This window comes from Coturnix japonica, chromosome 3, assembly GCF_054131305.1.
Source record: "Coturnix japonica strain WE chromosome 3, WE-NBRP24, whole genome shotgun sequence".
NCBI lineage: Eukaryota > Metazoa > Chordata > Aves > Galliformes > Phasianidae > Coturnix > Coturnix japonica.
This window is the reverse complement of record NC_140665.1, coordinates 25336924-25351210: the sequence shown is the minus strand read 5'-3', so window position 1 is coordinate 25351210 and position 14287 is coordinate 25336924. Positions and strand designations below refer to the sequence as shown.

The 14287-nt window shown below is 37.4% G+C and overlaps 1 protein-coding gene across 7 annotated transcripts in view; it reads right to left on the bottom strand.

Moving 5' to 3' along the window:
• Positions 1–1947: 1947 nt before the first annotated feature.
• The window catches only part of PLEKHH2 (pleckstrin homology, MyTH4 and FERM domain containing H2), a 46034-nt gene continuing 33694 nt past the window's right edge, over positions 1948–14287 (bottom strand). For 6 of the 7 annotated variants that reach the window (XR_014944582.1, XM_032443872.2, XM_015857468.3 and 3 more), the window contains 10 exons: positions 13022–13119; positions 12411–12588; positions 11331–11486; positions 9803–9900; positions 9287–9428; positions 8459–8604; positions 6560–6689; positions 5807–5893; positions 4105–4242; positions 1948–3056 (listed from right to left, as the gene is read on the bottom strand). Coding sequence is in view for 5 of the 7 variants with exons in the window: in XM_032443872.2 (XP_032299763.2) it covers positions 2874–3056; positions 4105–4242; positions 5807–5893; positions 6560–6689; positions 8459–8604; positions 9287–9428; positions 9803–9900; positions 11331–11486; positions 12411–12588; positions 13022–13119 (1356 nt within the window). In the remaining 2 variants the exon portion in view is untranslated. The remainder of the gene's footprint in view (positions 3057–4104; positions 4243–5806; positions 5894–6559; positions 6690–8458; positions 8605–9286; positions 9429–9802; positions 9901–11330; positions 11487–12410; positions 12589–13021; positions 13120–14287) is intronic. The other variant, XR_004306785.2, reaches the window with a different exon arrangement.

Below are 14287 nucleotides of genomic sequence, written 5' to 3'. Positions count from 1 at the left end.
GGGTCTGTCTTTACAGCCTAGGTTCTACAAACATTAAGTATGGGGACTTTTTCAGCATCAGTCTCAGAGGCCGCTCCTCATTTCATGGCTCATATGGTATCATTGCTGCTGAAGATTAGAAGGTATGAAAGGTCTAATTCCTTCCTGAGCATTAGTCATGTATTGGGTAGCATGGTGTGAATAGTTTTGATGTGTGATTCAAGGTTAATGCTGAGATGTGAATTGCTCATGAGGCTCAGGCTGGGTGAGGGAGGCAGAACAGATTAACTATCTGCCTGAAATATTTAGTTTTGCTGATTTACATTGTGTGGTATCTCTCTTAAGTAGGTCTGGGGCTAGAGTAGCTTGTAGTGAGCTCCCCAGAGACTTGCAGTGCTCTGCAAGTTAAGCTGTTGAAGTGTGCTTAGTGTTGTATGGTCAGGTTGTGATTCTGAGTGTATTTATTTCATGAAATTACACAGCATTTCTGGTTATGTGACTATCTGTGGAATTAAGGATGACAGGGTGCTGCACTGCATCCTTATCTTCATATTGGAGAGAGAGAGAGAGAGAGAGGGTTTGAAGGCTGGACTATTAGATGGATGAAATATTGGTTGGATGCTCGTAGTCAGAGGGTTGTTGTCAATGGCTCTGTGCCCAGGAGGCAGCTGGTCATGAGTGGTGTTCCTCAGGTCTGCTTTGGAACTGATGCTCATCAGCATCTTTATCAATGACATACAGTGGGATTGAGTGTACCCTCAGTAAGTTTGCTGATGGCACCCAGCTGAGCAGTGCAGTTGGCACAATAGAAGGGAGGGACATTATCCAGATAGGCCTGTGAACTGAGAACACACGAGAATCTAATGAGGTTTAACAAGGCCAAGTGCAGATGTTGGTTGCACTTGGGTTGAGGCAATCCCAGCAATGAGTACAGACTAGAAGAAGAGCTCTTTGAGAGTTGGGGATCCTTGGCAGCCTGATTTAATGACTGGCAACCCTACCCAAGGCAAGGGTGTTGGAATTAGATGATCTTTAAGGCCCACTCCAACTTAAACCATTCTGTGAGTTACAATAAAGTCTGTCATAGTAATTGCTGCAATTGGAAGTTGCTGCTAGGCAAATGGAAGCGATAGCATGGATTGCTTCTGGCTGTCTGATTTTAGGAATATATTGCAGTAGCAAGAGGTTAACACTAAAAGACAAAACAGTGTCAGGAGATGCTGCTGACTCTGCCTCTGTAATTTTCAGTAGAAAGCAGTGAGCCATAAAATGGTGGTAGAATCCTGCAGACTGAGCTTGTGGCAGGATTTTGAGAGCTTTCAAAAGAAATGGATTTATCAAGTCAGTCTGCCAACCTGGCCTTCCACTCTTTAATACTCTGTTCTTTTTGCATTCTGTATCTCCCATCTATTCTATTTGATTTCTTCAGGAAGATAATCCCTACTTTCCACTGTGAGCAAACAGCTGAAAGCCACCTCTTTCTCAATCTGTATCTGTATATATATGAAACTTTAAAATGTCATAAAACAAAGGAGTTTTTCAAATCAGTATCAATTGAGATTCATTATTATGAAATTGCCGCAATTTTAAGTAATTAAGTGTTTAATCATCCTTGATTATCAGCATGAACAGAAGTGGAAATTGTGAAATGTATGTAGTTCAATGGTTCATGTTTGACTACGCGTTCTATGACTGGACCTAAATTATCTATTAGGGAATTATCTATTAGGGTATTCTGATGCTGATCTATTTCAGAACCTGCGGAAGTGTTTCTTTGCATGGAAACTGTAGGATCTGGAATTAGAACTGTGTGTCATTTTTATACCCTTGACCTTACACAGCACTGAGGCTTGCAGCAGGTAAGGGAAACCAGGAAGTACTCCCAAGTCCAATAGCGCAGATACAGTGTTTTACCTTTGGTGTGTGAGAACACTGTAATGTATAGATACAAATGAAAAACAACAAGTACACCTTTTACGAACTATTATTCTGAGTCAATGTATATACATTATAGTTATGGCACTTTACATGTCACGTATGTCTCCAAGCACAACAATTCGCGCTGTCTTACTGCGTTATTCCTGTGTTTTGAGTTAAGTCATTCTTGTGTCTGGGTTGTATTATTTACTTCTGTATTAAAGAAGGCATTAGGTAGGTGATCTTGTTTAACAAAACTATACTAAACAATGCCTTTCCAATTGAGATTTTTCCAAAAGGCTGGAGCTGAGAGGGATTATTCAGAAACTGTTCGGGCCAAGATGAATATTTGCCACGTAGGGTAGCTGTATAAAAAGGCTAAAAGTATACCAGGAGAATACTTATCTGTAATAGTTACATGATGCATTCACAAGTTTTTAAAGGGGAAATAATTACTTAAATTAAACAGTGTTTTTTTTTTTGTCCCATGGTGCCAGTACTGCAAATATGAAGTTGAAATGAAAGATATTAAATATTCTATTTGACATTTTTCAATAAAATAAAGTCCTCTTCAAAGTGAAGGTTATACAATTCATATCGTTTTTAAAAATGTAAATGAAGAGTTGAAGACAGTTTGTTCCCTGAGAAAATACCTGAAAAATGACTAAAATACATATAGACTTGTTCCTAAGGCCACCTTTCCATAACACTATTGACAGACAGATTTCTGTCATCAAGAGGGACAAGCCACCCCCAGGAAAGCAGAGCTCTTAACTTGGCTCATCTTCATCATTCCAGTTCAGGCCAGGGCTTTAATTAGAGAGGTTCTCTTGCTGTGTACCGCTGAAGTAAATGTAAATCTGTCTGCCTTTCTTTTGCTTATATGCCTGCTTATGTGGTACGTCTTTAAATCAGAAAGTTTACTATTGATGTAGAAACCATGTAACAGAGGCATATTATAACAACGTGTAACACTTTCATAACAAAGTTGGGCATTTGGTTGGTCTGTTGTTGGTGAGAAGTGGCTGACTTCCCATTTCCTTGAGCTTCTGTCCACTCTGAGGTGTCAGTAGTGCTGGTGCAGAGAGGTGATGAGCAGCTCCTTTTTGCTGATGGAAGTTGTTAATATAGCTGGCAATCAGTAGAGTGATCTCAAGAATCTATAACAGGAACATACAAATCTCTTTGAAAAATACAGTGATGTGTTTTGACTGCTGAAAAAATAGCTAACTTTCTAGCTGGTGACAATCGCCATCAGCTGGAAAAGTACTTCATCAATCATCAAAGCTAATGACGGGGAGCTTTCTTCTATCACAGCTTGCCAAAAACGTAATGCTATTCTCATCACACTGAAGACTTTGTCTTCTTTAGTCTTAAATGATTCAAGCAGATGGGTTACTCAACTGAGGGTTCTTGAAGTCCAGTAGATGATGCTCTTACAAAAAAACTTTCATGATGTGTTCCCTCAGTTTTCCTAGAAAGTATCTAGAACTCAAGGACTCAAGATACAGAGTAGACTAAAGGAATGAAGGTTTCTGGAAGTCTTTACTATGTTTTTCCTTCACAGTCCACCCAACCTTGCCTTTAAGGACAGTCTGAGAGAAACTTGTACATAATGTTTTACTATGCCTATTTGTATGAAGAGTCCTGATTTTACCCAAGTTTCTTTGTGAAATTCATATTTGGAACAGTCTGTGAAATAGAATAACGGCAAAAGACTTCAGGTTTTTTGTTTGTTTGTTGTAATACAGTCAGTCTTACCAGTGACTGAGAGAATCTGGATTGAAAAAGTTTGAAGAGTTCCTTTACTGAAGTAAAAAATACACTAGGATTTTAAACAAGTGTCAGATCTTTCAGATGTTGTATTCTGCAATTCCACTCCAGAATGGAAATACAACTTCTTAAATATGATCTGTGGTGCTGGTCAACCAGCCAGATTACATTTTAGGTACTGGATATACTTATTGCCCTTAGTAGCTTTCTATGTCATTAACATGAAAGATTTGGAATGATATCTAAAAGGACATGAAAACATATCAGTACTGTCACTGTTGCTTCTTGTATTATTGTTTCTTCCTCTAAAAGTAAATCTGAGAACACTAGGAATAAAGAAAGTGTTTCATCTTTTACATCTGCTAAGGATTACCCACTTTAGACAGAGTAGAAAAGTGACAGATGGTGGAAAACTATACGAGGTAATGTACCAACCTTGGGTTTTGTCATGGCGAAAAGCAGTTTTTCAGTTGCTTTGTCCTTTGTCTGAGCATCATTAACAACCAACATAAAGTCGTCCTGATAGCCTCCAAAAGTCATCAGACTCTTGTATGTATATGTCACTGTTAATCGCTTAAAAAAGAAACCCCAAAACTTATAGATCAATGCAAGAGCACCACATCATGACAAATATATCTCCTAAAAGCACAATTATATGTGGATTTTTCAAAATGTTGTCATTTGCCTCTTATAAATCCAAATTCTATTCCAAATTAACTAGATCAAAGATATTATAAGCAGCTTTCAACTCAAGTTTGTCATTCAATTTACATAACTCTTGGCTAACTTAGAGAGAAGTTATCCATAGGAATTCCATTTGATAATGAAATAGCATCGAAGTAGGTTAAATGATAGGGTGTTTGACATCTAATGTTATTAACTCCAGGATTTCTCATTGTAGAGCCTGCTGGAGCTCTTACTGTTAGAATCATAGAATCATAGAATGACCTGGGTTGGAAGGGACCTCAAGGATCATGAAGTTTCAATCCCCCTGCCTGGCAGGGCCACCAAACTTCCACAATTACTAGATCAGGTTGCCCAGGGCCCCATCCAACCCGACCTGTTCAGTGTTCAGCACCACACGAGCGGCCTTTGAGTCTACAATTAGCATTTGGTTTAACATTAAGACTCCTTCAGGTATTCAAAAATTAAATGTAAGACGATGCCTATGAAATAACTGACATCTTCATTAAGAAAAATAATTTCTGATACCCTTAATACTTCCTGCAGAAAGTCAGGATATGCCTGGAAACCGAGCATTTCTTTAATGGAGGGCAGGGACTGCCTACATTGTAAGCTGGCAGTGTTCTGCAGGAATCCTGTATGAAGCAGTGTGAGTAGATAATCTAGAGTTTATAGAGCTTTCCTCAGTCTAATGCAGCACTCATTCTCTCTATACAGCTACTGTATAGTTCTGCTTTCTTTGCTGTCTCATCTTCTGTTCTACTATTTGTTTTAACTGCAAAGAAACATAATGAAAAGGCCCATATCAATACAATTAGGAATCTGGGATTTAAATTTTCTGATATTTAATATTAGTACTTGCTAATAGTGACATGCTGTTCTGTTTCTTTGCAGGATGTAAATTAAAGCAGGGATTTTCTCAGGTATTGCTGCCTTTTTAATGCTGATTACCAGGAGTTGTTTTCTATGAAAACTTTTATCATAAATCAAAGAAAAATCAGGGCCTAAAATGACATAATTAAATAACACTGGGTTATATCAGCTACTATTAAACGAAAATAATACAATGAAAATAACAATCTTTTTAAGTAACAGCACTTTGCAGTGTATGCATTATGAATAATAATGGAAAATGAAGTCTTAAGGAAAAGAAAATTAATGTTATTGTAAGAACTGTAACTAGAGATGTCCTGACATCTGAATGATTAAAATATTAACATTTCATTAAATGATATAAAAACTCTATCTGATAAACAAAAATAAATTCTATGCAAAGAAGTCATTATTTATTTCTATTATTAATATGACTTTAATGATAACTTTAAAGTGTTTTGAAAGGAACGAATTTCTGCTTTGAGAGAAAGACTAGATAACGGCATGGAAGACTAATGCCATCTTTTGTGTACTATTCTGCTGAATCTCCCTATCTACTCAGTACTTAGAAGTCCCTTACCATAGTGCTGTAATCTAGGATGCTTATGCCATCTTCGTGTACAGCAAACCATATGAAGGACTTCTCAAGTGAGGATGTTGTTAGAGGCTGTAAAAAGAAATGTTTTTAAATACTACTTCAAAATGAGATACTATGTAAATCACTATTAATGATCAGCTAACACAGAGCTCCCTTCACCCACAGATCTTACTGAGATTTAACTGGGAGGTGACAACAAAGGCATGCAGTAGGCTGATGGAAGAACTCAACTTAGAACTTGTGAAGCTTCATTCAGTGCTTAGTCCAGTAAAATGTACAAGTAGCCCTTGTATTTAGCACAGCTGTTCTCTGAACAAAGAGAATTAAGATATGGGTGGTTTAAGAGGAAGGTCAGCACAGAAGGGAGTACCCTAAATACCCTTAATAGCATCCACATTTCTCCCTAATTCTGCTTTCATAACATGTTAATGACGGCTTTTCAATATTCTAATAGTTATCAGGCAAAAAGGTACGAAGCAAAAACTCTTTCTCCAACTAAGGCATGAGAAAAGATACAACCCCAACTAATAACCTAAAACAAGCAGTGAGTGTATTGGGAAGGAATTATGTTTTACTGAGTGCTGCGATTATTTAATTTCACCACAACAAATGAGTGATTTGAGATGAGAATAAAGCAGCACACGTATCACGCTCATTTCCAACACAAGAGTTTCTAAAGAAAACTCTGCAAATCATACTAAAATAACACCACTCAAATTCTGTGAAGTTTCTTACTTTTGCTGCAAACAATTTAGCACCAAAGAAAGACCATTTTCTGGCTACGGTGAGGTAAATGCGCACGCAGTCTGCAGCACTGTGCCCCCGGAGAGCCATCCATCTTGTAGACAATCGCTGACAAAGCTGTCTGTTGGAATGAAATATGTAATTTAGTTATTGAAAGGATTTTAAATGCTTACCCTTACAAGTTTAATGAGCAAAAAAAATCCATTTGTTAAAATGGTAATTTAAGTTAATGCAACGACTATCACTTATACAGTATTAAATCCGAAACATGGTGTTATGTTTTTATACATGTGAAAATGACAAAGTTGCTTCTCATTTCTGCAGCACTGCGATTAAATATTGACGTAGCAGTGGAAGCATAAGGGGAAAAAAAAGCATAGCACAGATTTTAATATGTCTCTACAGGTAATCAATCTACCTTTATCAGTACTCAACAGCAGTGCCAGTTGTCACTCCAAAAATCCATCCAGCTTAGCACCTATCTTCACCTGTGGCTAGCACAGATGTGGAAAATGATGCAGCTTAATGTTACTTTTTTTCCCCCTTGTATCTGAGTTCTGCTACCAGACAGGGTGCTTCTGATGCATGATGCATTCACTCTGGCTCTTTTCTTTTGTGGCTCCAAGGTAAGCTGATTCTATAAAATGCTCTGATAGAAAACTCGTTCTCCAAAAGCACCCTGGCATACCTTTCCAACACACCAACTTTCAGTAACAACTCACCATGCAGCCACAAGATTATTAGATCCAGCCCACTAAAAGGGAAGGAGAATGTATAGTAAAGGGGAAATCTTTCACTTGCAGCTTGCTCTCACTGGAAGTCTATGAAGTCAAACTGCACCCTTAGCAAAAGAACACAAGTAAAAGGGTTGGTATAGAGTGACTCTTTCCCTGCTATAGGCTTCCACTTTCTGGCAATCTGTAGTTTAGTAACTACTTGAACAACTGAACAGACTTAGCCTCCACAAGTCACACAGTATCACAGGCTCGTGCGGGTTGGAAGGGATCTTAGAGATCATCGAGTCCAACCCCCGGGATTCGAGCCCCTGTGTAGCAGAGCGGCACTTCTACCACTTGCGCCACAGGGGGATCGAACCCGGGCCCTCTGGTGTTGCAACGTGGCATTGCTACCACTGCGCCACACAAGTCAGTGTGATCTAGTGCTTTTTACACTTTGTTCTTTGAAATTAATCATGTACCTTTCTATTTTTCGACTGTGAACTTTTGAATGTACCTGTTGAATTCTTGGTATGCAATAATATTGCTTTGTGTGTATGATAATAGCTTTAAACTTTTTCAACTCTGTGGCAAAGAATATGGAAAACGTTTCTGTAGTGTGTACTGGACTTCAAAATTGCAAGACATTGAATTTGGATAATTAATGATTTTGTTCTGCTATTCTTTATTTTAATAGGTGTTGAGAGAAATAACTTGCAAATTATTCATTTAAAATTAGGTGATACATTGCTAGCAAGTTGGCTAAGTTATCGTATTGCAGTCTGACTGGCTGCAAGAGATTGCACATTGGAATAGCAAACACTCTGATATAGCCCTCATGTTATTTACTTTTAGTAGTTCTTTAGTTCATGCTCAGGCTTAAATTAGAATTGCTGAATAAGAGAAATAAGAATTTCAAAATCTCTGGTGTTTGTAACACTGTGTAGTAATCTGTTTGTTCTAAAGCTTTTACTTGAATGCAGGCTTAATGGTGGTACTCTGTAGATCTGTAATGCACCAAGGAAATAGGTTCTAGGATTCAGTAAGAATGTGAGTTTCAAACACAGGTCTAGGAGAACAGAGCATAACTGGAAGTTAGACCTTATGACAATTAAAAAGCTCCTTATTTTGGTGCTAAATTTTCAGTGAATCTGAATAACAAAACACTTCTCACCTTAACTGTTCCTCTGAACAACCAAGCCTGTATCTCTTAGGGTAGAATCTCTCCAAAACTTGTTTTAATGTTTGATTGGACTTGGACTGGGACGTGACCTGCCCTGCTGGCGTTGAGAAAGGCCTTTCAAAATCTCCAATCTCTACCTAAGGAAAAGATCATGAAGGAAAGAAAAAATTGTTCTTGCAGATGAACTTTCCAGCTGGATGTTTCCTATCAGCTTTTCCTGTCTTACCAAGTAAAAAATGAAAATGTCAGTAATCACCTGGTGCTTTATTTGCTCATATGGAAACCAAGCAAGTCATTTTATTTTTGATTATCTGATACCTACCATGCAAAAAAGATCAATGTCAAATACTAAATATACAGATGTAGAGTATAATACCATCTAGTTCTTCTCTGAGATTGCTACATCTTCAGCTACGCAAACCAGTTTAGATTTGAGTAACACCAACACCGTAGCTTTCTCAGTAATCTTTCCTTGTGTGCTTTCACTAAGCTGTTGTTCTCTGCTATACTAACTTGCAGAAATTGTTTAAAGAGTAGCGAATGAAGAAATGCTATGTTATGGTATGATATTCAGTCAAAGAGGGTCTGACTGTGTAGTAGGTGAAGGAAGTTTTATCCTTACTGGTGCCAACTAGAGTGCATCCAGCAGAGCATCTCCAATTTAGTACAGATGTTAACATCACACCAATCTTGCAGCCCAGTCTGTTTCTTGCACTATCATGTGTGAAAGGTGAAAGTCACTTGACTGTCAAGCAACTCTGGACCATTCCTTAATTTAAGGCTTCCATCTGTAGAACTGCATGAATTCACAAGGATTACCTGAGCTAGAAGAGCAGACAGTTCCATTGCTAGTTCTTTGTTTACAGGGAAGAGCCCATTGACTATCTGATCATTTGTCTGATAGACTAGCAGCAGCTTCTCCCTGTCTGTCTCCCCATGGACTTGAACTGAAAAATAAAGCCTGCAGAAAAAACAGAGTTATTAAATAAAGAAGATAATGAAATATCTTAGCCCTGCAGATTAGTGAATGTGAAATATTTATGTCAGTGTCAAAACACATTTATAGAACAACATTTAAACCAGTGGGCAAATACTTAGTTTCAGTCTTCAGAATTCAATTTTGCCTTTATCTTTTTAGCAGCTGTGATCACCTCTAATGAGATTAAAACAAAACAAAAACCCTATATGTTTAAAATTGCTGTAGTCATGCCCATTTACTATTTTTGTTGCAAGCTTTGAGTCAGCCACTGTTTTTCAGATAAAGACATAACATTAATTAAAAAATATATAATAATTCCTGAGATAGGGCAGAGATGTTATAATCGCTACACAAACCTGTTTTTATATGTCAGGCGGACAGTCCTTGTGCCTTCACATTTCCCAGGATGTTGCTCTTTGGAGGCTTGCTCCCATTTTGAAATAATGTCACAGATCTAGAAGGGGGTCAATAAGAAATTGACTTTTATATGTATTCACCTTTCAAACTACCTGTAAATAAAAACTGTTGTCTTCTTTTAGTATCATTTCCTATTTCACACCAGGAACTCACTTACCTTGAATTTTTAAACTAACAGGCAGGTAACTTTATGAGCTTTTCTTAGTTGGAACATTTCATAATTAGGGTTTTTTGTTTGCTTATCTAGCAACACCCACGCCAGCTTTGGAAACAAACCATAACACATGTGTATGGAAAGGCCAGTTAGCTGATTTAGCAGCAGCCAATGAGTGTTTAATTGTACAAAGTGAGTTGTTAAATAATTAATCAAGTGCCTTCGATCTCTGCCTTGCCTTTCTGCTGCAGGAAGCTTTTCAGGTGCTCTCTACTAACTGTTTCTTGTAATGTTTATATGATGTTTGATATGAAGTGCAAGCAGAGTGGTGCCTGACAGATAGTGGATGTGGCCAGATGGGGAGGAGGCAGAACAGAGGACCAATGAGTCCTGCTGGACTTCATGGTACCATTCCATCATAGATGAGTCTTTGGGAGCAGTAATGTGATCAGCTTGTAAAATCACTTCTATCAAGGAAAAAGAACTTCTTAAAATACATTTTGCTTTGTGTTTGGCAATTATTCTGGCTGGGAAGCAGAGCTGAACGGATGACTCTGCTTATTTGTCATTAGATCCTGGCTGTACCTTTCCTTTTGTCTTGAAATGCAGCTTGTGAACACTGTACAGAGGGTACAAAAAACTACTTGATAGAAGCACAAAAAAATCCATTAATAATTAGCTGCTAAAAGGCTTGAAAAATACGTAATACTTTTCCAATACATAGATGATAGTGCATTTTGCCAATCTTGACAACAAAAATTTTATTACTAGTAATAGGAGGAACTAAAATCCAGTACAGTGATAAGCCAAACACTGGAAATTTCTAAAACTGAAAACTAATTATTCTCTCTTTAGATAAGGAACCCATTCTTTTTTTTCTTCTACTTTTTTAAATAACAACTAACCAGGATCCCTATCCCAGTCTCAGTAACCTTTTAGACCTCAAACATTCATCTTTTTGGGGCCTACCAGGTATGGGAACTGGCATCTCTAAGTACACGTTGGTTACCAATTGATTTTTTGGTTTTAAAGGGAAGTGATTAGTTACAGCTTACTTTCTCTTTTGTAATCCAGCTTTTACTTCCATGATTAATATCAGTCTTTCAGAGAGTACTTTTAAATACCACTCACTGAATGAATTTCAGTAATTCAAAAAGTGGTTTTTCATCTTTCCTTTTACATTCTTAGAGGGGGAGGAAAAAAGAGACAAGATTCAAGCCTAAAAAAACATTCTCCTTCACACTGTCTGAAGAGAGCTCTGTAAAATGATTTTGCTGCTTAATATGCATAGCTCATTAAAGGCTTCTGTTTACCTTGATGTTTCCTTGTAGACAGTGCTCTATATCTTTGCCAGAGGGATCATCAGAGAAGAGTGCAAATCCTGACTGAGCTGGTTTCCTCATTCCTGTATCCTGGTTCAGGGTGTTCAGAAATTCATCCACTGTGGTAGAGGCATCAAATCCAACAACCTAGAAAAGTACCTCAAATCTATTTTGCTACCAAGCATTTAAAAAAAAAAAAAAAAAATCCAAGCAAAGATTCTGAAAAATGAGAATACCTCCAGAACATAAGACCCTTTGAATAACCATTCCCTTTGAATAACAGTGCCATTGAAACTTACAAATTGGTCATATGGTTGTCCTTTAGAGTAGGTATTTTTGAGCAATGTATAAATAAATAACAAGCAGTTATTCCTTTTTTCTTTTCCTTCAGACTTCAGTCTGGAAACTTTTTAGAGTGATTTAAATACATGTTGATTTTTCTCTTTTACTGGGCATAGAGCAAGTAACCAAGAAAATTTTAGAAGGGAATAAGAAAAACAGTTTGTTTTTCTGTTGCCTGAAATAGAGATTATTCAAAATAGTTTTGACTTAATATAGAAAGTCACCATCTTGTAATCTTCTGCGTTCTTAAAAACCCAGGGAAAGCTTTCTTACAGACTTTGACTGATGAATGCCCAAAAGAGTTAAGAATGAAACTGTGTTTTTTCTGTAACAAATAGGGTTATCCTTCATACAGCTAATGGGAGTTACAGCTGCATTTCTGTTCATTTAAGCTTTAAGGTATCTCATGAGAGGAAATGGAATTTAATACCCTTCTCTTTTCTTTAGTTGAATTCATTCATCCAGTTTCATCTAGTTGTGAAGTCAAATAAGCAATGGATGTCTCATTTGTAAGTGTTTTTAATATCTTAATTTCTTTTAAAGATTTTATCCTGAACAATTATTCTTCATTGATCAAACCTGACTCATGTATTTGTACTTTGTGCCCTGTGTTAGTAATGGCATCAGGATTAAACTTGAAACATATTTAACTTAACACTTAAAACTCTATTTCTCTATTCACTAAATATGGTTGGGAGGGCCTTGATTTTCTGGTCTATTTGATGTTACCTGGTAGATGCCATTCATGAAATGAACTGGAATACTGAAGGGTAGTGAATGGTGGTAAGGGTTTCTTAGAAGAGTTGAAAGGATTTCCATTCGGGAAGGCCTGGCTTCTCGGTCTCCATTCTGCTGGGTACGTTCTACACATCGCTGGCAATATATTGCGTATTTCCCAAATTCAGTTCTATGGCAGAAAAAGAAATTAGGCAATTCTTGGGAACTAACTGAAAGGACAGCAAACTGAGTAAATCTCTCTGGAGATGTGAGATGGGAGGAGTGTTTAGGTCTCACAGCAAGATTTCCAGCATTTTTCCCCAGGGATTTTTAAGGAGAGTGAAAGAGATGAACAGAATTGTGTGAAAGGTGAACGTGGCTCAGAGTATTTTGTGTAACTGCCACAGACTTGGGCCTTTGTGCCTTAGCAACATGCAGTCATAATTCCATTGCAAAATGCTTTTCAAAACAAAGGAGCTTTTCCAATTGATGCAGAAAAAGAACACATTCTACTCAAGTTTATTATAAAATGTATGTCAGAAGATAAAAATTACACGTATATCAAATGAAAGATTGAAAATAAGGCACTAGTCAACAAGCAGGCTAAAAATACTCAGGCATACCTAGAATCTGCATTCTTCTTTAAATGAAGCTTAAGAAGCCAAAGGAATGGGTGCTGGGGCAGAAACAGTCCAATGCAGAGAGCCAAGAGCTGCAAGCCCTGGACAGAAGGAAGAGATTTACTGTTTTAAACATCTTACAAAGTAAAACTTCCTGTTTGGCTCTTGGTCAGCAGAGCAACTTGCTGTGCCAAGGCAAGTATAACACAACTGTAAATAGGAAGGAAAAAAAAAAACAACAGAGAAAAAGCTGAGTAAATGTGTGTCACCTCACTGGAAGGGCAAAGTGCTCTCTTTACTTTTACTTGTGTACAGCATCTTTCTTTTAGGCCTGGGAATGTGGAGGCAAATCAGTTTGTACAAAAAGCCAACTGCAGGAAAAATGAATTCTAAGGCTACAATGCCAACCGTGATTGAGTTAATGATTTAAGACCTTAAAAAATTTGTAAGGCTACAAATGTTCTACTGAACAGGTTAACCCTTAAATATCATACCATATAATTATGATGGCAACAGTTTATTTATCTGTATTGTAGTGATGGCTTCACCTGAGTTTAAAAATATCAAAAATTTATTACATATATAAAATTTATATTAAAAAAATGCGTTATTGAATTTCATCAGCCATATGTAATTTCAGCGTATGCTGACGTGAATATGCTACATGTTCTGTGGAACGTTTGTGGGTGTCTTAGTGATGCACACATACTGTCCATATCCCAAATATGGGATTTTTCTAGATAATAGGTGTGCCAGCTAGTCATGTGCTACCTTCTGTAACAAGTCAGGAGAAAAACATGGCCAGTACAAAAGCCTTTAAGCGATAATTTCCTTTCTCATCTTCTGATTCATCTCCTAGTTCCATAGGTATGACTCTGTCACATGCCCTATTCCAAGTCTGCTAGTTCTACGTGGATTCTAACTATCCATTTTCCTTTCACTTAATTGTTACATATATAAGATATCAGTCAATAACTCACAGTGGACTAAGGTGGAGAGTGTTAAATATATATTCATGATCTAGCAAGCAGAATGCATGCAGGACAGCATGAGAAAGTAAGAGGTGACATCTGTCAGAAAAACTGAACATATCTGAGATTCCACAGCATATTGCAACAGCTTTTCTTCATACTTATTCTGTGCAGACATCTGGTTTTGCCCACCAAACTTCCTGAGGCAGCACCAATCAAAGGAAGGATGCAGTAAAAGAGAATTAGGTTCCACATGCTGCCTTAATGTTTGATGATAGCCTACACTATATGCTGAGCC